The sequence below is a fragment of the Megalopta genalis genome, unplaced genomic scaffold (genome assembly GCF_051020955.1).
Source record: "Megalopta genalis isolate 19385.01 unplaced genomic scaffold, iyMegGena1_principal scaffold0101, whole genome shotgun sequence".
In the NCBI taxonomy this organism is placed as follows: Eukaryota; Metazoa; Arthropoda; class Insecta; order Hymenoptera; family Halictidae; genus Megalopta; species Megalopta genalis.
In genome coordinates this window covers 263019-289791 of record NW_027476170.1, presented here as the reverse complement: position 1 = coordinate 289791, position 26773 = coordinate 263019, and the positions used below count along the sequence as shown (strand labels likewise).

Genomic DNA, 26773 nt, shown 5'->3' with positions numbered 1-26773 from the left:
AATATATCCCTCAAAGTCAAACAACATTTCTCTGATTCTTTTTTCTATCATTACTAGCAAGCGAATTATTTAGGTGGCCCGTTTTAGATGTCTCGCCGTCTGTGTATGGATCGAAATTTTTTAATTCAAAATACAGCAAATTCTCCCTAATAATCCATGTGATGGGCTGGCTTGGATTGTCACTGTGCTATTCTTACACCTATATGCGTTATTCCTACGCTTATGCTATTAAGATTCGACGGAGTCGGTCAAGCGTGTGATGCGGTCGTGACAGGGCTCCTTTGACTAGGATTCCCGGAATGTCAATTCATAATACAGTAACATAACTTTTTTAATGTTAACATTTTAAAACTGAATTTTTTTAAACATATTACTGATAGTTATCTGATTAAAATGAGACCAAATATGTTACAGTTTTCTAATGTACATAAAACAAAATCAATCAGGATATAATTGAATAAATATGGTCTATAAAAAGCATGTTGCGTTTGGTGTCATTTTAACTGAAAGAATCTCACCAATATGTTAAACAAATTTTCATGTATAAGGAGCTAGAAATAAAAAAAGTTAAGCCATCGTTTCTATTCTAGCATTATTGTGTATTTGTATTAATGTACACCGATATGCTGGTTGCTGGCTTTTTAGTTTGCCGACTGTCTCGATTTTCGTTCTCTCTCTCTCTCTCTCTCTCTCTCTCGCCCTTCCACTCTCTTTCTCGTTTAGTCTCTCTCTATCCCTCTCTTTCTTTTTTCTCTCCCTCTCTTTCTCTGTCTCACGATGTGTCAACAACCATAAAGGTGAGCCGTGAGGCTCGAGGTATCGTGACTGAATTGCCTGAGTTGTTTATTTTCGATTCTGAGCTGCGAGACTACTAGAAAAAATTTACTGTACATCTTAACGAATCTTAATAATTTTGTTACATAAGATATTGTTTCAAACTACGATATAATCACGTCTTAAAAGCAACGTAACTGAGAGCAGTAAGGTGATTTGAAGTGTAACCCCTTGCTCTACAACCACGTCTGAGATACGTGGTCAGATAATCGGATCAGAAATGATTACCACGTATGAGAGACGTGATCAGATAATCGGGCCAGAAATGATTACCACACATGAGATACGTGGTCAGATAATTAGGCCTGAAATGGGAGTCGTGGTGCGTCTCAATCGGGCTAAATATAAACTAAGTTAGTTAGGATCGTGTTAGAATAGAGAATATGGGTTTTGGGTTTTCTGTTTTACATCATTTAACAATAATTATGTGCGAGGAAAGTACTCTCGCTTGTTTTGTAGAACTGGGTCATATGTCCTTAATTGTTTTATTAAGTGGTTAACCTCTTCACGACGAAGGGAAACATTTTTGCCCATTTTTAAATTGGTGATTGTCATATTTAATTATTGGTTATTTTTGGTATAAAACGCAATTTGCCAGTAACATGCAAAAGGCGGGAAAAATGAAAAGATGTGCAAATTGTACTAAACGCTACATAGAAAAAGGACGCATAATATATGCAATGTTCATCTTTGCTTCACAAAAGAAATTGCTCCGTAGAATATCATAATTAGCACATCATTTTGTATAGTAATTTTATTTCATAATTTTGTATTATTTTCGTTAACATTTTGTTATAATAAACCAATAAATAAAAGACAAGGCATAGTAGGCCTAACCAGAATTTGTGTTACCTTTATCGTCCATTGGGAAAAATATTTTCCATAAAATTCCAAAAAAACTACACATTGTTATGTATTTTCCTTATGATTTTTATTTATTGTACGTCCGAACGAACTAAAATAAACAGTCACATACTAATATTTACTCTCAGCAATCTTATGGTCCTGTAAAGGTTAAAGGAGGTGTTGCAAGTATGCCGCGGTCTAAAGGTACCGACTTTTATAGCCAATATGCCTGCAAATTCTAGCGGTCTCGGTAGACCTTCGATTAAAATATACAATAACTGAAATCTTTTTAAACTATGGAACCCGACACCATTGAAATCAAAGTAACTCTGAGGAATTTGTATCAGACATGAACAACGTAGCGAAACAGCGTAGAAGTGTAGAAGATGTAAAGTCCCATTACATGTACCAAAATACTTTGAAGGATACCATATGGTCGGAGACTACTAATTTACTGTAAATTATTATAAATTGGAATTAAAATTTATTATAACCTATAAAATTATAAGACTATTGAAACTTATATTAAACCTTTCCTGTTCACTAATAATTCGTTCGAAATCATTTATCAAACTCCTCACAAAATTAAACCAGCTATACTTTAGCATGAATTTACGTTCCGTAAGACGTGTGCCCTGTTGTTTTTTGTGGCACACGTTATTGAAACTTAAATCGTAGGGCAAGAGGTTAACACGATTTGTTTTTGCAGACGAACGCAAACTTGCCATCGCACCTGTAGTCGTCCATCCCATCTGTTATATTAGTCCCCCAGATGATCGCACAGTGTTGTAAGTTTCCGGAATTGTTGGGCTCGCCTTTAGCCCACGGATAATAGTCCAATTCATCGACCAACTCGTCGGTCACAGTCGTCCACGATCCTTCCTCAAACAGATCGTGGAAGCCTACCCAGAGAGCTCTCAATGACTCTCTAGCCAGCCGGCTTCTCAAAATGGCTTGCTTCTGCGCGGAATCGATCACGACCAACTGACCTATAAGATGAATGTCCTTTACTCTCTTCCTTTGCAAACATGCCGTGGCTTTGTCATACTCAGTGCAGTCAGGAAAAGTGACCACGCGAGGCGATGCATGCGCAGGGAGTCCCGCACAGCGGCGTACGGCGTCGTTTAGAATTACAATTTACACCCGGTAAACGATCCACGCCGCTCTATGGGACTCCTTGCGCATGCGTTACCTTGCGAAGACACTTTTCCTGATTGCACTAGCCATACCTCCTTTCATGAGGCAAAACTTTCGAGCAGCGTTCCATGTTTCCCGGCGTTTATACAGCTTCAAAGGTCCTGTGTCCTCCGTTGCAAAATAACCGCTCTTTTTCAGAAACGAATTTTCTAGAACCTCGACTATTAAAAATTGTTGTTACAACGATGTAATAATCATAATCTTACTAATTCTCGAAGCAAGCATAATATTCACCTTTGGACTCTGTGCTTTCGTTCTTGGTCGATCCTGAAATGTCCGTGAGGACCTCATCAGTAGCCTCACTGCATGGAAACACTGCAATAAAAAGTGCGGCTACGGCAAATGTCAAAAACGACAGCGAAAGCTTCTGCATTTCGTCAGCGTTATGCAACGAGCCACGATCTTTCTATCGCCTCGATTATTCTAATCGGTTTAATTATTGTTCTAATAAATACGGTTCAGCGAAAGTACATCGATCACGATACGAGACGTTGCACTGAGCTGGTGATGTTAATCGCTTGGAAGAGATACCCTTATATTTCTATCGTCAAACTGATAATGCATCAGAAGTGATTAATTTATTACTTCGCGTAATCCCGAATGCAAATAGACAATTTTTTTTACGGTATATATAGTTCGTTCTCCGAGAATGCCTCTGATTCAATGCTTATTTGCATTCAGTGATGCGCTTGAACGATTACAAAAGCGATATCCGCAAAACACCAACATGTAGAAAAGACATGTGACTTCAGCATAGAAGTGAATTGAAAATTTTCTATTATAGTTGATCTTTTGTAACCTTGAACGATCTTCATTTATACATCATTATATTCGTCTCGAAAGGCTCTATCAAAAAATATATACATAGAAAACAATATTATCCCACAAAGAAAGAAAACCACAAGTTTAACCTTCATATCTCCTCTACACCTCCACTTATAAAGAAAAAACTATCGATACGACATTATGTACCCGTGAAATCGAACAACTATTGTCCGACACTATTTTTCTATTAATAAAAATAAGAAAGTGATTCAGGTGGCTTGTTTCAAGTTTCAGGTGGCCTATAAATGTACGAAGTCTCAACAAAATCAGCGACCTCAATACCTTGTGCTCTGCTTGTTACTTTATTTTAGTTATTAAATTAGCTTTGTTTTTCTACATTCACGAATAAGTTTTGATTACAAATCTTTATGTTTCAGGCGATCCAACGATATTTGGCAACTTGAAACCACCAAAGGAAGCGATTGATAAAATTATGATACATTTATTGAATTTATTAATAAGCAATCCATAATAATAAGCTTCTTGATGAAAGTTGTCTTATAAAATATTTTAGGTTTAATATTAAGAAATAGCTAATGCTATTAACATTTGAAATATCATGGGTCATTTTGATGGATGTTTATAAGTAAACATTACTTTTGTGCAGACTACTAATAGTCTATATACTTTTTATATACTTTCTACAGACTAATAATAGTCTAAATATAGTAATCTTAAAATATCTTCTAAACCAATGATCCTTCGCAATAAAAAGTTTAGTACTTTTATGTAGAAAATAACGAGCTCTTTGATTGGTGCAACAAAAAATATATGATTTCATTTAGAAAAACAAAATTGACTTCCATATCTCCTTTAAGCATCAGACTATGTGTTCCCTGAAATCATTCAACTTTTATTTGAAAAATTGTTCAACATAATCAAAAGTTTGTATAATACGTTTGACTGGATCGACTTGAATTGGTTTTACTCTGTATATACAGGGTGTCCCAAAAATGTCTCGCAATCTGAAAGTGGCGAGTTCCTCAGGTCATTCAAAGCAACTTTTTCCTTGAAAAAATGTTCTCCGAGGCACCGTTAACGAGTTATTAACGAAAAACAATTATCAATAAGTGGCGAGCTCGGCTGGCGCGAGGTGACCGAGCCCATGAGCGGAACTGGGCTTCGTGCGCTGGTTGGCTGGGCCGCCTCGCGTCAGCCGTACTCGATTCTTATTGGTCACTGTTTTTCGTTAATAACTTGTTAACGGTGCCGCGGAGAAAATTTTTGTAAAGGAAGAAGCTGCTTCAAACGATCTGAGGAACCCGCCATTTCAGGATTACGAGACATTTTTGGGACACCCTGTATATTAAATTTTCGTTATGCGAGACTGGGGGACTAGTCATACCATCTAAAGAAAGTTACTTGGTAAAATTTTAAAAAATCTATTCCAATTTAAATGGTGCCCAAATATTTATGTGTCCGATTATTTATTCGCCTCTTTCCTTTTCTCTGCAATCATTTGTTATCCTTGTCTACTGAGATGAGGTCTCTTGAAATTCTAGACTCGAGGTGAATGATGAGGTGATGAAGATTGTAATTCTGAACTACGATGGCGACGTGACGTAGCGCCTCTGTCCGATCGTAGTTCAGAATTGTAATTACGCTTGGTAGACGCACCACGCCGCTGTGCGGGACTACCGTGCATGCGTCGTCTTGCGTAGTTATTTTTTCTGATTACACTGAGAGTGAGTCTGGACAGTGTTGCTAGATATAGTGAGATTTCAGTGCTTTTCACGGTTGGGAGCAGGAGAGGGCTGCTATAATAGCAGCACGTCATTATCCCCTCCACCATGAGAAACACTGAAATCACACTGCTGTACTACAATTACATTTGTATCTCTGCAATTGTAATATTAATATACTTATATAATATAATACAGTAATTAATGTAATATTACATTATTATATTCATTTATTTTGTATAGTACTAATATTTTTAGTATTATTTATAGAGTATTTATAAATTTTTTTATTATATATAGTATTAAATAACTGATAGCGTTACTATCCCGTTTAAAATTATAGGTTATCAGAGGAGTAAGGAAGCCGTTGCAGAATACAGTTCTAACGAATTTGTGAAAGTGAGACCTGAGGTCTCACGTGAAAACCCCTGGAATTTATGATGAACCTATTATGTTACCTATTTATGTATTTAGTATTGTATTTACATTATGACATGGATTGTGTTTTTATGGAATAGCTTGTGCGCATAAAAATAAATTCGTCTAAATGTATGCAAATCTTCATTGAATCTATATACATGTATGTACTTATTATACTGTGGTGAAATGTAATTTTAACAAGAAGTCAAATTTCCGAATTGAATTATTTTTTGTATTTTAACTGTGAAAAGGTAAAGCAGTGGAATTTGTAAAATTCCATTATTCTAATTATAAAAATTGAATTCACACACAATGCAAATTCAATGAATACGAGAAGATCATATATTATATGTTACGAGCCGAGGGCCAGGCAGTTTGGGTGGCCGGAGGTTGCATGCAATTGGAATTTTTGGATGAGGTGCGTAAACCAGCCGATGTTTACTTCGACACGGGTGGCTACCTTTAAGGTTAGGATAAGGTGTTTGGAGAAATTGGTATTAGGGTGCCTCGTAACTTTGTTAGAAAAGAAATAAAGTTATTACCTCGAGCGGTTAAGATATATCTTGGTGGGTTATACCAACTACTGGCTTTAAACAGGAGATGGAAATGATTCAACTAGAAACCAAAGAGAACTGGTAGAAACTAATTTATTACGCGTTGAGTTTTAACAATTGTAAGTGAGCGTTCGCGGACTCTAACGCGCTCTCAGTTTCTCGCACTGAACCGGCAGGGGCTTCTGACTTTAGGTTGTTACCTCGGAGATTGCTCGAAGGAGAATTGAACTCGATCTTACTAATGTTTACGCCTCGACGAATGTCTCGAAACTAGCCCAAATCCCGGTCGCGTTTGAGCCCTTTATATAGTGAGATTTTTGTGGAAAAATGGTGGTGAGGGCGTTCCTATGTGGTCCGATTCCAAAACGTTCGTCGTCGTACCCCCTCGGAGGTACTCGACTCACGATATACAAATGCACCCCCGGCTGGCTGGCGCCAGCCTGACGCATGCCTTCAGAAAGGAATATAGAAAATTCGTATGAAGATTCTCCGTACGTTACATATACGTACATTGATGGTCAAAAGAGTATATATCATACTATACGTATATCTTGGAAACACAAAATTTTTAAACAAAGTGCAAAATTGAAAACTATATATCAAATAAAGTGAAGAGATTAAAGATGCAAATTAATATAAAAATACGAATGAAAAGTGAGAATATGTGAGTAACTAAAACAGATTTTTCTTTATTAATTAATAGAGTTCTGCATATAATATTCTATTTGTGCGCTTTAAACTTCAATTGCAATATATAATTGCCTTGATGCAACTAAACTGTTAGAAATTGTTTATAATCGAATATCATTCAATAAATTTATTTACCATTGTATATGTTTCAAAAGGTTTTCCTTGTAAATATTAATTTTTCGTAACTTTGAATCTAATGGTTCCCAAGAATTTTTAATTACCTTGGCACATAACCGGTGTCGTAGTGTCTGGGGATGTACACACAAGAAGTATTTTCTCAAATAAATGAAGAAAATATGCTCGATGCCAGTTTGTATTAGAAACTAAAAGTTTAATAATATCGAATCACTTTGTTGAGGAGTCTCTCGGACTCTGCAACACCGCTTATGTAACAAAAGTGGGACAATACCGTTTACGGGTTGAAGTTGGGAGACTGTGCAGGAGAATTTAATTGGTTTGGAATGTGTTCTGTAGCGACCAATCTTTAACAATCTCCGCGGTAAGTTTTGTGTCTCGATCTTGTTACCTAATTGGAGTTACTATATTGCAATACTTGTTCGGTAATTGGAATCTTCTAACACTTTCAGTAAATCCTCATTTTAAAATACCTAATTACCCGAATCTATCTGTAACACTGTTAATGAAAGGCACACACAATTATTCGAAATCATAATTAATATTATCCGTCGTATTTGACGATATTTACATTTTTGGGTTTTACTTTTGTGTTCATCAATTTGTTGATACATACATTTTTTGATACTATTTATCCGTAAATAGTATGATACCGTAATCATATTCCGATACTCAAAAGTTGTTTATATTGTAATCTCTTACGTAAGCGAAACTTACAGTATTAAACAAGTTGCTGTGATATTGTATGCTTTTTAACTTTTAACATATTATTATGATTTGTGATAATGTGGTAATCCATCGATTACTAACAGTAATTATTACTAAAACAATTTTACTTTTCTTGCTAATAAATGGCTTTCTTCTTGGAACACACAGAATTAGAACCGCGAAATTTACGGCCGACTATAAAACATAATGGTGAATCTGTATTAGTTTGGGGCTGCATGGCATCTAGTGGAGTGGGAAACCTTGTGTTCATCGATGGGATAATGGACATTCGAAATACTTAAAAATTTTGCAGGGAAATTTAAAAAGCAGTGTATCAAAATTGAATTTATCTAGCGATTATTGGTTTCAGACTGACAATGATCCGAAGCATACCGCTAAAATAGTCAAAGACTGGGTATTATAGAATGTTCTGATTTAAACCCCATTGAACATTGATGAGATGAAGTAGAAAAACGATTAAGAAATACGGTTATTACTTCGAAAGAAGTGTTAAAACGAAATATTATTGAAATATGGCAATCAATAGATGCAAATGTCACTTATAAGTTGGTCCACTCAATGGATAACAGACTTAGGGCTGTTACAAAAGTAAAAGGTGGATCAACTTCCTGTTAAAACCTTTAATCGTTGAATTTAAATAACTATTAATTGTTTCGTTCGAATACTTTTGTGAGCCATTTCTGGTACGTGTTTACAATAAATGTACTGTAAAAACGCTACATGTTGTTGAATTATTTTCTAATTTTGCTTACGCAGTCTTAAGATCCATCCGTTATGGTTGTATGTGTCATATTATATCAAATGCTTCAGTTTGACACATATATTTTATTAAGTGAATGTTAGAAACGTAAGCGTTCGAATACTTTCGTGTATGAGTGTATATATACGAAACAGTGCGTTCTGTAGGTCTCGGTAAGTTACATGCATGTTAAAAATGTCATCTAAACCGGTTAATGCAGAGTCAAGTTATAAATATTCAAAGATTAAAAAAGCTGCAAAATTCTAACAGTTATTGGTCGAAAGTATCAAAAATCGTGACGAAACTGCGATCTCCGTAATCTTTTGAATTGTTTGCAGTTCATATCAAGTTCATCCGATTTCGATGCAATTCTTACCATGCATACATATGTATATGTTACCGAGATCTACGAACAGAGGCGGATTTAGGTATAGGCTAAATAGGCTATAGCCTAGGGCGTTGGTAGCTGAGTATTTGAGGAAAATCCCGCTTTAAGTTTTTCTGTATACAGTAAAAAATTATGTGACTTTAAGCTGTTTTACATTTGATTATTACGAATTAAACGAAAACTATTAATAAATTCCTATATATTATATTATGAATCATTTGATGGAAATTGACATCTTGTGAGGACGGGGAACAAGATTTATATAATAAATGATATGTATCTATGATTACGATTATCCTTCCTCTTATCTTTCCTTGCCATTGCGAGACGGCAAAAATGTATTAGCCTAGGGCGGTAAAAATCTAAATACCTCAAAAAAAGACTCAGATAAGAAAGTTATTAAAGAACGAGAGTTTTTTCTATTTTCTTTTGGCGTTTCCAAGTAATATCAAAATTTAAAACAGCATTTTAGTCATTGTTTAGTAGACTCTTGATCATCTAAAATATATCATTTAATACAGTTTCGATAAAGCTATACCATTTTTCAAGTGGTCTTAAATATATGACCGCCATCATATATAAGTTAACGAAATATACAAAATGCATTTTTTAAATTTTCATTATAGGCCTGGATAAAACAGTTGAAGAAACATAATTTTTTAATTCTTTTATCATGACCACCAATTGCAATTATAAAAAGGTGCACTAATACTTTGTATACCGACTGTATCTAACATTAATGCCCGAAATATTTTACAACACCTTTAAGTTCAATCCATTACGTTACCCAATATGATTGACTTTTATGTACCATTGTCCAAAAACCAGAAATATTTCAAAATTGATCTGATATTAAAATTATGCACCACAGTGTATAAGATATACAATAAGCTATAAATAACAGTTTCATTGAAATTTATTGTTTATCACGTTTATCACGTTCCGAGAATTTATCAAAAATTGTAACTTTCATTATCTAAAATATCCAATCGTATATTACTGCTTTGTTTGACAAGATAACGATTGTAACCAGGTGCAAATGCATACGCATGATTATTATATTCGGGATATTTATAATATCCTTATCAATACATGTTACATTCACTATTTAAAAAATGGCAATAAAACAGTAAATTGGAACATAATACCAGACATGATGCCCAGATAATTTTAGACAATTTCTCCCCTTTTCTCCACATAAACTATTGGTTCTTCTTTGCCACTCGTGATTCTCTTCCTAGTTCTCGTTATACCGCTAGGTGTATAGCTGTCTAGTTTCTTATCTTCTCCTACCTCTCGACCTATTCAATCCCTTCCATTACTCAGCTCCTTCATTTCACATTCCTCTTGTCTCGTCCGATTTTTTCTTAATCCTTAACCTGCAACTCGACATTTTTATTCTCTATTCGTTTCTAACTGGAAATCCTGTTAAATTTGTTATACTTAAAAAGATTCTGCTACACGTTTGGTTTTATTTGGTTTTATTGAAGAGTAATATCGTACAATCAGTATACGCTAGGTCTACGTATAAAAAAACCTTGATAACTTCGGAAAGAAAGAAAACCATGTTATTTTAGCACAAAAAGTTTCTCGTCGAACCATTAGCATCAGAATAAATTCAGCTGATCACTTTACGTGGTCCACCCTGTATATTACTGATTTTGTTTCTTTTTTATATTCTGTTTTGGTTTTTTCTCTTATACTTCTGGGTAAAGTGAAACAAACACTACATATATGTCTATATAAATTTATGTTAGTACTACATTATTACAGTGAGTATTGCGTAAACGAAAAAGATTGTACCTTATTTGATTTCTACAGAATTAATTTCAAGAAATATTCTATTTTACACATCACGCTGTATAGTTAAGTATTTTTAATCCTTCACTGGCATGCTGGGGACGTGAGTGACCCTAACTTCGTATTTCTATTTTATTTTGTAGTGAAAGCTTAATTTTCTACGTTTTTATTATTTAGCTAAGAATCAAATACAACAGATAGTTTATCGAGAATTAGAATTATTTAGTGTAGAATTATTAAGTGTTAAGAATTATAGTGACTTCAAAAAATATTCACGCAATAAATTTTGAACCTTTTAAAAATTCACATTACTTACTTAGATGATATAATGGGTGGGAAACGAAACATATGCTTTTCATAAACAATGCTACAGTTTGAAACGTTTGGAACATTTTAAAACATTGGAAAATTTGTATTGCGACATATTGCTACACACATTGCTATGCCTTTGGTTTGTTTACTGACATAATTAACTTTGTGTTTATCGAGTAAGGCATATGAAAGTTTTTTATTCTTTTGTTTTGTCTATTTTTGCATGAAAAAATTTAATTTGTCGTATTCGATAAATATAAAGTTAATGACGCCCGAAAACAAACCAAAGAGACAGTCATTGTTCACACCACAGTAACTGACTCCACTATCCCAGGTTTGCACATTGGAGCTTTCTCTTTAAAAACCATAGTTTATATATGATCCCGAACATCAATTGGATATTCCGAAAACGCGGATTGCGTCAATCTCTCAATTCCTGTGGCTAGAGCAGAAATTGACCCCCCTTGCCGCTGTTTGCACGTTTGAAACAGGACATAATTCAATTTGATAAAATTTTTATGTCCAAAACGGAACTTAAATCTCGCGGGAGACAAAATAGTTATCAGCGGGAAGAGAAGTTAATACTTCCCGAGCTGAATCATCTAGCGAAGCGACTGAGACGGTAGCTGTCCTCGCCCCGTCCCAACCATTTATATTCGCGACTATCTCGAATTGGATTTAGTACTCCTCCCATGACGTGGAACCGTCATAATGCCGTCAGCTTTAACGTGTATCCTAAGGTAAATGTCCCAGTGATTGGACACACCCAGTGACTAGACATCAATTTACATTTTCGTTAATATCGAGCTTTGTATTAACAATCAGACTACTGATAAAACTAAATATATATATACCGTAAATTCTCCCTAATTGACTCTTAGCTTGGAAACAACGATGGACAATTTGGTAAGAGGAAGTATGATTATTTGAACCTTGCGGATCGTTTTCTTCCTCTCTTCGGATCTAGTTATCGATTGCCAGCAACTATAAAAACGAGCCGCAAGGCTCGAATAATCGTACCTTCTCTTCCCAAGTTGTCCATTTTTGATTCCAAGCTGAGGGTCAATTAGGGAGAATTTACTGTAATGTTTTCAAAACATTTCTTTTTACAAGAGAACGGCCGTTAGTTTTGAGCTTAGAATAACGTTTGTGTAATATATACCTTTAATAATTCTGCTAAGAAAATCTAATCACACTTCTTAAGCATATAATTAATTTGTATTTTACATTTTTACAACAAGTATGATATTTATTAACTCGTTAAAGGATATAAAATCCTTACACCAGTCACGCCCCCACTTCGCTGCACGATACGAGGCAGCGACGGTCGACTTATTCTTTTTTTTGTCTACGCTGGTCGCAACTGACAAGAGCAAGTGTTTTTTGTTTTCACGTATGTTCTAGCACTCAGAAAACTAAGCGACACGTGTATTTTATATATAATTAATAATTATCGCGATAATTCGATTTCAAGGGGTGAAACCCATCTTCAGTAGTTGAACTTGTGACGAGAATAATTAGAATTTCTCGTGGAAATACTAAACTCTTAAATTTTACTGTGTCTTTTGGAGACTGGGTTTCATCCCTTCAAACCGAATTACCGCCGATATAAAAAAAAGACGTATATCTTAACTTTTGAGTACTACAACATATTGTTGCGAATATTACAATATTAATTACAATACTAAATTATACACAATAGCAATTATATAACAGATATTTGATAACGATAAGTTGATCGCTCGATAGCCCGATCTCGACTCACGACTGTCCGTCGATACAATAATTACGTTCCATTATTTCCTTAGGGGTAGTCCACCACAAGGCAATATTACATTGCAGCGACTTAATTTTGACAAGTCGACGTATCAATATGTTGCAATGAAAATGATCAGAGAGGATCATTTGCAATGAGATACGATAATATTCGAATGCCTCTAAAATGATATAACTTATATGCATGGTGAAAAGTTCAACGAAATCGGCTGACCTCCATATGAGCTGTAAACGATTAAGAATCACAAAGATCGCATTTTTGTCATGATTTTTTACACATCTGGAAATCTACAGATTTTGACATCTTTCAATGCCTGTAGCTTGGATTTGAGTTATCCGATTTCGATTAAATTTTCAGCATACGTATGTCTTACCGAGATGTACGAAACGCATTTTTTTAAATTTTCGTTACTGGTTCAAACAAAAAAGTTAAAAAATGAAAGTTCTCGAAAATTTTGGAAATAATTTTTTAGCTATTGTCTAGTAAACTAATCCTCCTAATATCTCAAAAAATGTTGATCGTTATTTCGTTTTAGAAAGCATTCGAATACTTTCTTGTCTCACTATACCGAGTGTTCCTTGTGAGTGCAGCGGTACTTACTTACATAGAAAAAATGATTTCAGTACATGCGCCACAAGACTTTACAATGAGAAATTCCGGGAACATTTTTACATAATGTAGTCGCTGTAATGTGAAACTGCCCTGTTGTGAGCAACTCCTTAAAGAAAAATAGAAGAGAGGGGTTGCCACGGAGGTGTTTTATCAACGGACAATCGGAGAGTCGGGATCGGACCGTCGAGTGATCAACACTATCTAATTCAAAGATCTCTAACATATTCTAATTCAGTTGTATTATAGTTCGTGTTCTCTATTGTAAATAAAATGCCGCGACGCGGGAGAAGTGTTGTAATTCGTAACATTGGGGGCTCGTCCGGGATCGAAGAATCGATCGAAAATGTCACGCCGGCATTGGAGATCCTGTTTTCAAACCTCCGACAAGAATTATGCGAGCAACTGCAGGAGCAGCAGAGGCAGTTCGAGGCGCGACTGGAAGCGGACAGGCTTCAGCGCGAGGAACGGGAACAGGCTGCTGCGTCCGAACGAGAGGCTCGCATGGAAGAGAGGATAGCAAGGATCGAGAACCAATGCCAGGTGCTATCGGATTCATTGCGATATTCTCTCTTAAATTCTGCGGCATTCTCGTCTGTGGAACACTCGGAGGCGCGTGTAAATAGTGCGGGCACTGCTGTAAATAATGTTAATAGTGTATATAACGCGAGTGTACCTATTGCTCCGAGTGTTCCTGTATTTGCTTCACAGTCGGTGCCATCCTTGCCTGCGTGTCGTGAATCTACACGCTTCGAAACTGGATTAGGATATTCCGTGAAGCCGACACGTTATGACGGTTCCACGTCATGGGATGAGTACCGAATTCAATTTGAAATGGTCGCGAATGTAAATGGCTGGGACGAAGCAAAGAAAGCTGCGGCTTTAATTGCTTCGTTGGATGGTCCGGCTCGAGGAGTACTGACTTCTCTTCCCGCCGATAAGTATTTCGACTTCAAAGAAATAGTTTCGGCAATCGAGTTTCGGTTTGGTCAAAAAAACTTTTCGAAGCTAAATTACGTTCTTTTTCAAAATTATAAACAGCGGCAAGGGGAGTCAATTTCTGCATTGGCCACGGAGATTGAGAGGCTGGCGCAATGTGCTTTCTCTGAATGTCCAATGGATGTTCGGGATCGTTTGGCCGCATCTCAGTTTGTGACGGCGTTGGCCAATGAAGAGATGAAGAGAATGTTGAGATATGAAAGTCTTACATCTCTTAGAGCTACGGTGACCAGAGCTCTAGAGATGGAAGCTCTCAATAAATTAAGCTCTCAAAAAACACAAACGATTGAACGGAATTTAAAACGTCCCTTTACTTCCGAGGGAATGCTGGAACGTGCGGCTGAACGGCATTCTGAACGAGTGGTTGGACATCAACGGGAGTTGCCGCATTGCTGGAGCTGTGGAAAAAAGGGCCACCTCCAGCGGGATTGTTTAAAGAAAATAAGGCAGGAGACTTCGCAGGGAAACTTCAAGAAGTCGGTATAATGGGGGATAGTCCGACTTCATCTTCCGTTTTTCCCCCTGTCGTGCTGCGTTTGGAACCTATTCAGCGAGGGATTTTCTTCGTCGAAGGCATCGTTGGAGCGAAGAAAAGGAAAATCATCTTGGACACGGGCTCATCGGTTAATCTTCTACGGGAAACTTATGCTACAAGGCAGAATAGTTCGGCGAGCATGACAGGAGTGAAGATTTTTTCAGTCTCCGGTCAGAGATTACCGATTTTTGGTAAAAAGCATCTACCTGTTTCTATTGGAGAAGTCGAGACCGAAGAAGAGTTCTTCTTCGTCAGTATGATGGAAGAATGCATTTTAGGAATCGAATTTCTTAAAAAGCATGCCTGTCAACTAGACTTTACAAACGAGGTTCTTCATTTGAAAGGAATGCAAGTGCCGTTGCTGAAGTATGGAGAAGATTCGGCTACGAAGGAGATAAAGAAAAACAGGAATACATTAGTACCGGATCATCTTCAGGATCTTCATCAGAGATGTTCTATAAACCTGTCCGCAGAGCAAAAGAAAACTTTTGCCGAGTTATTGACGGAATTTGCAGATGTTTTTGCGAAAGATTCCGAAGAGGTGGGAAAATGTGACGTAGTATGTCACAAGATAGATACCGGTGACAGTCTTCCCATAAAACAGGCACCCCGACGATTACCTCTTCATCGACGTTCAGAAGTAGATGAATTATTGTCGAAAATGGAACGACAAGGAGTCATAGAAAAGTCTCAAAGCCCCTGGTCTTCACCCGTGGTATTGGTCAAGAAGAAGGACGGGTCCATCAGATTTTGCGTGGATTACAGGCGTCTGAACAATATCACCAAGAAAGATTCGTACCCCCTTCCAAGGATAGAAGATACGCTGGACGCTTTGGATGGCTCCTGTTGGTTCTCGACTATCGACTTACAAAGTGGATATTGGCAGATATCCATGGATCCTGTACATAAGGAAAAGACTGCCTTTTGTATGGGTACTGGATTATGGCAGTTCAAAGTCATGCCATTTGGTCTTTGTAACGCACCAGCTACCTTTGAACGTCTAATGGACAACATCTTAAGAGGCTTAAACTGGAAGATTTGTTTGGTATACCTCGACGACATCATAATTTTCGGTAGAAGTTTTGAAGAGGAAGTACAACGTCTGCGGAAGGTACTTGCTCGCCTAAGGAAAGCTTGCTTGCTGATGAGCCCGAAGAAGTGTAATTTCTTCTGCAAAGAAGTGAAATATCTTGGACACGTAGTATCCGAGATGGGTGTACAAACTGATCCTGAAAAATTGGATGCAGTAAAGAATTGGCCGGTGCCGAAGAATAAGACCGAGTTGAAGAGTTTCCTGGGTCTTTGCACTTATTATCGGAAGTTTGTTAAAAATTTCGCCGATATTGCGAAGCCCTTACATCGTTTGACCGAGAACGAGAAAATCTTCGTGTGGACGGAAGAAGCGGAACATTCGTTCGAGGATTTAAAAAGGAAATTGATGGAGTCACCCATTCTTTCTTATCCGTCGGTTAATACAGAATTCATTTTGGACACGGATGCCTCAAATTTTGCAATTGGAGCAGTTCTTTCTCAAATTCAGCAAGGTCGGGAGAGAGTAATCGCCTACTTCTCCAAGACGCTAGGAAAAGCTGAGAAGAATTATTGCGTTACTCGGAAGGAACTATTAGCGATAGTGAAATCTATTGAACATTTTCATCATTACCTTTATGGGCGTAGATTCCTTCTGAGGACCGATCACGCTGCTTTACGTTGGTTGCTGTCTTTCAAGAATCCGGAAGGACAGGTAGCACGTTGGATCGAGCGGATTCAGGGATATGACTTTGAGGTGAAACACCGGGAAGGAAGACTCCATCAGAACGCGGACGGTCTTTCTCGCAGGCCTTGCGAATCGCAGGATTGTGCGCGATGCAAGCGCCTGGAGGAGAAGACGGAAGAAAATGGAGACGTAGTTCTGCGGACACTCTGCGAAACATTTGATTTTGAAGAGTGGAGGAGAAAACAGGAGGAGGATGAAGAAATTGGTTTCATCCTGTCAAGAAAAAAAAAGGGTAGCAGGCCCGATTGGCAGGAGATTTCGGACAGGAATACGAGAATTAAATATCTCGTATCAATCTGGGATTCCTTGGAAGTGTACGAGGATCTACTGTTTCGTAAGTGGGAATCCCCTGATGGAAAAAGTAACAAGTGGTTACTGATGGTTCCAAGAGAAATGGTAAGTTCGGTGATGACAGATTGTCATGATACACCGGCGGGTGGCCATTTCGGAGTGAACAAAACTCTGGACAGGGTACGTCGAAAGTTTTACTGGCCTGATAATCGCAAGGATGTGGAAGACTGGTGTCGTCGATGTAATACTTGTGTCGCAAGGAAAGGTCCGAGGGAGAGGGGACATGGACCTCTCAAGATTTATAATGTCGGGGCACCGTTTGAAAGGGTAGCGCTCGACATTGTGGGACCGTTTCCGAAGTCTGCGGCTGGTAACAAGTATGCGCTGGTCGTTGTGGATTATTTTACGAAATGGCCGGAGGTAGTTCCGTTGCCGGACCAGCGCGCGACGACTGTTGCGAAGGCCCTTCTTACAGAAGTTGTAAGTCGTCATGGCGTACCGTTGGAACTTCATTCGGATCAGGGGAGAAATTTTGAGTCGGCGGTCTTCAAGCGGTTGATGGTGCTGCTTGGTATTAAGAAGACTCGCACTACTCCTTTGCATCCACAATCTGATGGGCTCGTGGAGAGGTTGATTCGGACTCTGCTGCAGTATTTGTCAATGTTTGTAGCGGATCATCAACGGGATTGGGACGATTGGATACCGTTATTTTTACTATCCTATCGCTCAAGCAGACACGAGACAATGAAGAACACTCCATCGATGATTCTCACTGGTAGAGAGCTTCGACTTCCAATGGATCTTCAGAGAGGACTCCCGCCTGAATCAAGATATGAGGAGGACGAGTTTGTTCAGCAAACGCGTATCAGACTGGCTAAAATTCATAAATTTATTCGCCAGAGACTGAGAATTAGCGGAGACAAAATGAAATCTTGGTATGATGTTTACGCTAATTCAATTACGTTTGCTACAGGCGAGAAAGTATGGCTGTTCCAACCACGAAGGACGAAAGGAAAATGTCCCAAGTTGCAGTCCGCGTGGGAAGGTCCTTATGTGGTACAGGACCGCCTGAACGACATTATTTATCGTGTAACTCGTTCTCCGAAGTCGAAACCGAAGATTGTACACGTTAACCGCTTGGCTCGCTACGACGCTGTACACAGAAGCCTTTGACTGTCTCTCACCCAAGAAGAGGACGTTTCTTCGCAGAAGACGAGGGAGTGATCTGTGTACTGACACGCTGAGCTCTTTCCATTTGTGGAAGTAACGGTTCGATGGGGGAAGGAAGTTGTATCCTCTGGAAGATTACGTCCTCCCATTGGGGAGTGGGGACGTGTTCTCAGGAGGGTACACCCTTTCCTGACTGGTCCACAAAATGAGATGCACCGGATCCCATATTACTGCAGGTAGTATCCTGTGGTGATTGGAGGTGCATCCGAGGAAGAGTTTTGGTGATTGATCAGAGCAGGGAACTCCCGGGAAGTCTGCAAGTGAGAAGTTCTCAAAACTTCTTCAAGAAAGAAACGCTCAAGCCTCAAAACGAAGAATTAAGAGGAAGGGTGAGCGACAGAGATTAGAGCTGTACGCGTCGTAGAAGTACTGACGTTCTGCTCAAGGTTTTTTTGGTGGTTTTCCCTTGAGACGGAGGACAAATGTCAGGACGTAAACTGTCTGGAAAAGGCCACCTGGGTAACTAATTACATTCTTTCCTTGTTTACCTACTTTTCAGACAGAAGTACTTGCGGTGGAGGTTACCTGTCAGTTGTCCGATGGAGCGATAGTTCGAGGTTATAGGACTGAAGCTGGCAGGATTAACGGTTCGATTGTCGTTGGTCAACACAAGTGAAATTTGCCGCGGCCGGGACGGCCGCTCATTCGGCGAGGAGGGCAATGTTACGGTGACTTGTCCAAATCAAGTCGCTGTAATGTGAAACTGCCCTGTTGTGAGCAACTCCTTAAAGAAAAATAGAAGAGAGGGGTTGCCACGGAGGTGTTTTATCAACGGACAATCGGAGAGTCGGGATCGGACCGTCGAGCGATCAACACCATCTAATTCAAAGATCTCTAACATATTCTAATTCAGTTGTATTATAGTTCGTGTTCTCTATTGTAAATAAAATGCCGCGACGCGGGAGAAGTGTTGTAATTCGTAACAATAACAATAAAAAGAAAACAAGAATTTTCAAGAGTCCTTAGAAAGGTTTAATCCATTAACTTATGGTAAATTTAGTAACAGAAGAAGATACCTAATGTTTCTAGAAACATTTTTTTCTAGTATTTTCGACAAAAAGCGTATTTCTAGTTTCCCACTTGCTATATGATATAAAAAGTTCTTAGATAACAATAAATAATGAATTGTGAAACTGGATGTTTTAAATTTTAACCAGTTTCATTGATATACAACGTATCCCAAAAATTATATTACTTTCGGGAAATTCGGGGGATTCCTGAGGTCATTTTTGAAGTAATTTTTTCCTTAGTGCAAATACAATTCGCGGTTTTGTTTACAAGTTATTAACGAAAAAGATTGACCAATGAGAGGCGAGCTCGACTAGCGCATGACGGCCGAGTCAACGAGTGGACGAAGCCCATTTCCGCTCATTCATATCGGAAACGCTTTTACAATTTCTATTTCTTTATGTTTGAAGGGGGGACGTGATCCTTTGCAGCGGATGTTCTTGCGCGTTGGATCTCTGCATAACAGCTTTAGCACGAGAAGGCCAGAATATCTTGATACCACAACCTGGATTTTCGATCTATCGAACCCTGGCAGAAGGTCTCGGGATCACCGTAAAATCATACGATTTACACTGAGAGCTCCGAAACCTAGTTCTCACAGGGTTTCGATATAACCTTTCCGTGTGAAATATACTTGAATTAAGCGATCTTCCTTCGCATTTAGTGCCACTCTATGTATAATTCGAATGTAATTTAATATTTTAGAAGCACTGTTCATCTATGAAGTTATAATATAGTATAGTAGTTTGAAGAAACATTGATCTTTAGCTGATACGCATTTTCAGTTTTAATGTTGTTGATATCTTACTCGTTATTAGAATTGAAAATATACATACATACATTCTCCTCCAAAAGTATTAGGGCACTCACAGATAATTAAATAAATTTGAGAAATTGTTATAATTTTCCAACTTATTTTAAAGTTAATTGTATGAAACTGTAATAGCATATAAAATATATATATGTAATATATAAAGTAATATATGAAAATATATAATATATAAATTAATATATATATTATTATATATTATTATTATTATTATTATTATTATTATTATTATATATTATATATATTTTACATATTTAATTTTGATTAAATTATTTAATAATTTTTCTAATTTTTCCTTGATATATCCACCGCATTTTTTAATTACTTCTTGGACTAACTTCTGCATCCGTTTCATTAGTTTGTCTATAGATTATAGTAAAACATATTTTTCCTTCTTGTTTTAAAGTATGAACCATGTTGATATTTACTTTGCATTAATAAGCATGTTATAAATCACAATAAATAATTAAAGTCTGAAAGTAACGTCGGCAGTCGGGGTCGGTTGTAAGAAATTTCCACGCCTGATTTTCTTCATCTGATAATTTAAATAAGTACCTATATTTATTAGGTTAACTAATCAATTTAAAATTGCTACAATTTAGAATCATGGATACAAAAGCATGCAGAGATGGTTAGGAACTTTATAGCGTAAGCAAAAATAAAAAATGGTTCCAATGTTGTGGCTGTTATGACTGGGCACATAAAGAGTGTCATGCTGTGTTACAATAATTAATTGAATATTCCTTAATGCACAATAAAACCACCGTAACTGAATAATCTCAGATAAGTGGGTAAGAGATTGTACAATATAATTTTCATTGCAAATACAATAGTTTATGTGTAATCGTGTTCTAAAATCAAAGTGTTACAACTGTCATCAGTCTCCCCTACTTTCAACGGTATGATGCCATAAAACTTAATACTAATGAGAATACTAAATGAGAAATTATAATTTACACTACATCAGCAGAGGTGCCCTGATACTTTTGGAGGGGGATGAATATGTATTGCATAGTGGCTAATTTCGTGACTAAGGTGCGGAGGCTATTTTAAATAGGATTCTCGAGCGAGCTATGCTATTTTAACTCTCGAACAGTGAAAACATGATTGAAAACCAATATTGGATCGATTGTGACAGAAAATCGCATTATTCTTACATTGAAGCTAGGTTTCTGAGTCTCTTAATAGTAGCACTGAATAATTTGCTACCACAGAATCGAAAGCAGAAATTTATTGACCACCAAGTATTACGTAATTTTACGAATAAAATATGCTGGTAATTTTGAAACTGATGCTACTTCAATAGAAGGGGTTAGAAAAAGTATTCAATATTTATACGATATATAGGACACACTGTACTGAGCGGAAAAGCCTTAGTAAATATAGGTCAAAAGATCAACCGTTTCTGAGATATAAACTCTTTTGTTTGCTAGTATAATGATTGACGTACTATTAACTTTTCGGAATCGAATTCAACATACTTGTCAAATATTTCGTCAGAGATGTGGAATTTTCGAGAGTAAGCACTTCTATAAGAAGATGATACCAGATATGTATAGAAATGGAAGGAGGACACATGGAAAATCTTCTGTAAATTGATCGACCTTTTGACCTATGGTTACTAAGGCTTATTTACTCAGTACTGAGTGCTCTATATACTATTTAAATATTGAATGCTTTTCTTTAGCACCCTGTATATTTCATTCGAGATATTTACACTTTTCCATCTAAGCGTATCAAAAGTATTTTTCTATTATAGGACAAAATATTTGGTGAATTGAATGATTTTCCAACGTCACGTTTGTAGCATGTGACAACATATCTTTGAAATACTTCAATCACTTACACCACTTTCAAAATTAATAGTGAATTCTAGTCATTGACTTACAGTGAACAAAAGTAGTGAATTTTACTTTTATTTTTATTTTTATTTTATTATTGAACTAAAAGTAGTCAATTTTATTTAAAAATACGATAAACCAATAGATTTATTTATTTACTTATGCTTCTGCTAGTAATGTTTATTACATTTATGTTTTTTATAATAATTCGTGAGACTTTATTTCCTGTTGCAAAACTTTGCACATTTAACTGATCACTTATTGCATATCAGTTAATATATTATCTACAGGCGATCATTTTATAATTTCCGAAAGTCCATAATTTACAGTTAAAAATTGCTTAATAAATAGTTAGGTACTTAGCCACTTGTGAGTTTCATTTTTAATAAGTTACATTTTCGATGTATGAAAATGTAAATGTACACTTCTCGACGAAAAAAAATTATCCTATTTACAAACATTCAACTCAGGTTTGAAATATTTTCGATTTCGAGAGTGTCGAACCCTGGTATAGTGGATTTCAAATGCTGGAAAACTTGAAATGTGTGCTTTCAGAGCTTCAATTCTATGATTTATACCTTACATCACTGTCGAAATGAACGTGATGTCGCTGCGGATAGAACTGAAAATGATACAATCGTGTCATTGCTTACTCCACGGCTGTGACACAATTTTGTTTATAATATTGAAATATAGATGGTCGTAACATGAGACAAATGAAAATCTCGCTTGTTTTGGTTTCGTGACTTACATCACTTTTAAGATCATAGGCACAAATTAAGATGTGACTAAAGCTGATTGAAGTCGTATATATTAGAGGGTTACTGTTACTTCGCCGACAATTAGAGTAAATTACTTGTTATTTTTATTTCATAAAAAAAACAGCAATGCAAATGATATAGTAAACCATTTGTTGTATTTATAATTTTATTTTATTCATATTATATTAATAACAATTAAATACGTAATATAATATAGATTTTATTAACTTTACTAACAGATACACATATTTTTAATGCGTAACATAACATGAGTCTGATTATTGTATGATATAAACATTGTTAGCAGTTATCGGTGTCGGTGAAATAATTGTCGGAAATCAAAACGTGTCGGTGATATGATTGTCAATGAATAGAATATTGTCGGCGAAATGCGGTGTCGATGAAATCGTATCGGTGAAATGATTGTCGATAAAATAATTGTTGATGAAATAATTGTCGATAAAATAATTGTCGGTGATTTCAACGGGTCCCGTATTTCAGTTTATTTTACCTCTGCATTACAAATCAAATTTAAAGGGCGAAGTCTTTACTTTAAGGCCGAGGCCGTCTGGTTTGGACGGCCTTGGTCTCGGCCACGGGCCAGATCGTGGATCTGGGTTGGAGGAGCCTGCGTCGAGGTGAAGTCCGAGATCAAGTATCTCGGACTGATCCTCGACAGCCACTGGAGGTTCGGAGCACATTTCGGCCGCCTCGTCCCCCGAGTTGAGAGGGCGGCGGCCGCGTTAGGCCGCCTGTTGCCCAATATCGGGGGACCGGGCGATATGGTGCGCCGCCTATACCTAGGCGTGGTGCGGTCAATGGTATTATACGGCGCCCCGATTTGGGCGCCGTCCGTGAGGGCAAGCCGGCGCAGCACATTGTTGTTGCGCCGGCTTCAGAGGCAAATGGCCCTTCGCCTCATACGGGGGTACCGCACCACGTCTACCGTGGCGGCGCTTGCTCTGGCGGGAGAAATTCCCTTCGAGCTGCAGGCGGCGATGCGCGCCTATGTCTATAGGCGCATATGCATCGCTGGCCGGGCTCGGGGGGACCCGCCGGAGCAAGAGGCGGTCGAGGGCTTCGAGCTCCAGGCCCGGGGACTAGCGCTCGCCAGGTGGCATGCGGAGCTTTGTTCCCATGCCGCCGAGCGCGTCCCCGGGGCTCTCCTGCCGCACTTCACCACGTGGCGGGAGAGGCGGTTTGGCAGGCTCTCCTACCGTGCGACGCAGGTATTCACCGGGCATGGCTGCTTCGGTGTCTACCTGTGTCGCATCGGTCGGGAAGCGACGACGGTGTGCCACCACTGTGGCGCGGAGGAGGACTCGGCGCAGCATACACTGGAGGTGTGCCCCGCCTTTTCAGTGCTGCGCCGAGTCCTAACTAGGGAAGTTGGTGGCGACCTCGCTCTCTCCAGCTTAGTTGGGGCCATGCTGGAGAGCCCGACAAAATGGGCGGCAGCCATAGCCTTCTGCGAACAGGTAATGTTGCAGAAGGAGGCTGCCGAGCGGGGTCGCCGTGAGGGGGGGGGTGCGGCGTGTGCGCCCACGCCTAGAGCCCCCCCCGAGTAGCTGATACTAGGCGGGCGGCGGGTGTACCGGACCATGCCGGTTTAATTGCCCGCCGCCCGCCAACCGAGGATGCCCTATTTTAAAGTGGGGGCGACAAAACCGTCGCCCCCGACGGCCGCTGGTGCGGCCGTCGTGAAGAGGCGGTGTGGGGTGCGGTCCCCCGCACCGCCGAATCAAGATGATTCATGGGGGGGGAGGATTAATCTCCCCCCGGGACGCGGCCGGCCACCGCTCCATCCTGGTGGCCGGCCAGGCGAGGGGGAGCTGCGGTCGTGTTCTTGAAGAGTTCCCGTGGCTCCCCCGTTAATCGCCAGCGCCCTAGGCCGCCGTGGGGGTTTTAGCGGGTCGAACCCCGCACTACCCCCCCTCCGCCCTTCGGGCGGAGCGGGGGTGTCTGACCTGCAGATTTCCCCCACGTTAAAAAAAAAAAAAAAAAAAAAAAAAAAAAAAAAAAAAAAGAAGTCTTTACTTTGATACCCTTGACCTCGGTTTCATCAAAGACCTCTTTTCAGTGTAAAGCGGAGTGAGAAACTGAAATTCCTTTCCTGCATTTAAAATTTGTTAAATTTAAATGACTTCACCGAGCTTAAAAACTGTTTTTCCATATTTATTTTGATGTTACCCTATAAAGCGAAGTCTTCTCTTTACAGTGATTTTTCAAAAATTGAACAATCATTTTGAAGTTATCGAATTAAAAAAATTTTGCAAATTCCGAACGATCCTTTGAATTTGTATTTCAAAAGAACGAAAACAACCATAAGATTTTCACTCTGTTTTATAACAAGATAGGGTCTCTGAGAAAACTAATTGCAATAAGCCCAGGTAGAATATTTTAAGACACTTTTACGCTTTTCGGGTAGGATCTGTTCGTAATTAAGTACTCTCGCGTGCGGTGGTAGAAAGTTCTTTTTATTTCGCGGACTATGTCTGCGGACGAGTCGCGATACAATGATCGAGTTTGATCTTTCGTTTTGTCGTTTGCCCTGGTAATATTCTTGAACAACCCTGATTGGTCAACCCCACGCGTTGGGCCTTTCCAATCAGCGCTGCTCATTTTGTCCTTCTCACCGCCCGCCCCTTACGCTCTTTGCGTATTTTCGGGACGGCTCGGTAATTGGAGGGGATGATGAGTCATACGTGACACGTGTGGAAACTTTCCTCCGGGTCACCCACGTCGGGCCACCTGGCCTTTGGGTCGCTGGGCCCGCTTCGAGTACCCTTCGGAAACTCTCCTAATCTATGACGGTCTCTTTAGCTATTGAGGAATTTCTTAGAAAGACTCTACTGTGTAAACATCTACTGTGAAAGACTCTACTGTGCTATCAGGTGGTGAGCTTGTCTTCTCAAAAATAGCTTCTTCGAAGGAGAGTCATAAATTACGTTGGCCGTTTGCACGAAGACTGAAGATCTTATTGTGCGCACGACTGGTCGCTACACGCTATATAAAACACAGGAAACCAAAGATCGACAATTTTTCGGTGATAATTTAGGTGGGGGAATTGTATTATATTTATGATATGGAAAATATTGCTTATAGTTAGACCAGCAGATCTTTATGAAAATGCATATTTGTTTAGAATATAGGTTAATTGATGGGACTTGGAGTGATATTTGTTTCGTCATTACAAGATTCTAAGAATATAGTTTTTATTTTGCATATTGCATACATTTTACATATTACATATTTTTGAAATATTTTACATACAATATTACATAAACAAAGTGATCCACTTAATTTGTTTCAGGCAAATATCTTGCAAACCGTAAATGATACCGAAAAATGTTGAAAATAAAATCTTAATGGTTTCAGGGGGTACATAATCTGATATTAGCATGACTTTTCTAGGCGTATGCGTAAAGAAGACACGAAGGTCAATTTCATATAACTTGCTTTTAGAGTATCGTACTTCTGCACTGCGAGAATACTAAAAACAAAATTTCAAACGAAATTTGAATGGTTTTAGAGTTTAGTACTTCATTTCTTTACGTGGAATCATATATTTTTTATTAGACTAGTCGATTCAGCTCGTCACTCTCTGTATGAAAATGCTAAGGCATTTATTGCGAAAAATCATTGGTTTAGAAGATATTTCAGTTTTAATATCTTTTAGAGACCGAGTAAATCTTTGCAGTCAGGCTGAAGATTGTATTTTTGAACAGCAACTTTAGATATGCGACTGCTAAAACTATGTATTACTAAAATTAAGATATCTTCTAAAATAATGATTGTTCAGAATTCTAAGGCAACAGGATTTATGATGCGAACGTGACTTCGTAGCTGTTTTTTGAGCTCAAAGAGTCCTTCTCGACAATAATGGTTACTTTCGCATTTGGCACCATAAACAGGAAGAAACGCCAAAGCGGAATTAGGAAAAACACGAGGCCCCGAACTTTCGG

General features: G+C 38.3%; 1 protein-coding gene and 1 long non-coding RNA gene across 2 annotated transcripts in view; both read right to left on the bottom strand.

Annotated features, from left to right (window-relative positions):
- LOC143262241 (uncharacterized) overlaps positions 1 to 26773 on the bottom strand; it is a 156411-nt gene that overhangs the window by 56340 nt on the left and 73298 nt on the right. The window lies entirely within an intron of this gene.
- LOC143262257 (C-type lectin domain family 4 member M-like) lies at positions 2066 to 3328 on the bottom strand. Its single transcript, XM_076528165.1, has 2 exons — positions 2910 to 3328; positions 2066 to 2669 (listed from the first exon to the last, which is right to left on the bottom strand). The coding sequence occupies exons 1-2, from the start codon at positions 2917 to 2919 to the stop codon at positions 2368 to 2370; spliced, it is 312 nt and encodes a 103-aa protein (XP_076384280.1). The 5' UTR covers positions 2920 to 3328; the 3' UTR covers positions 2066 to 2367.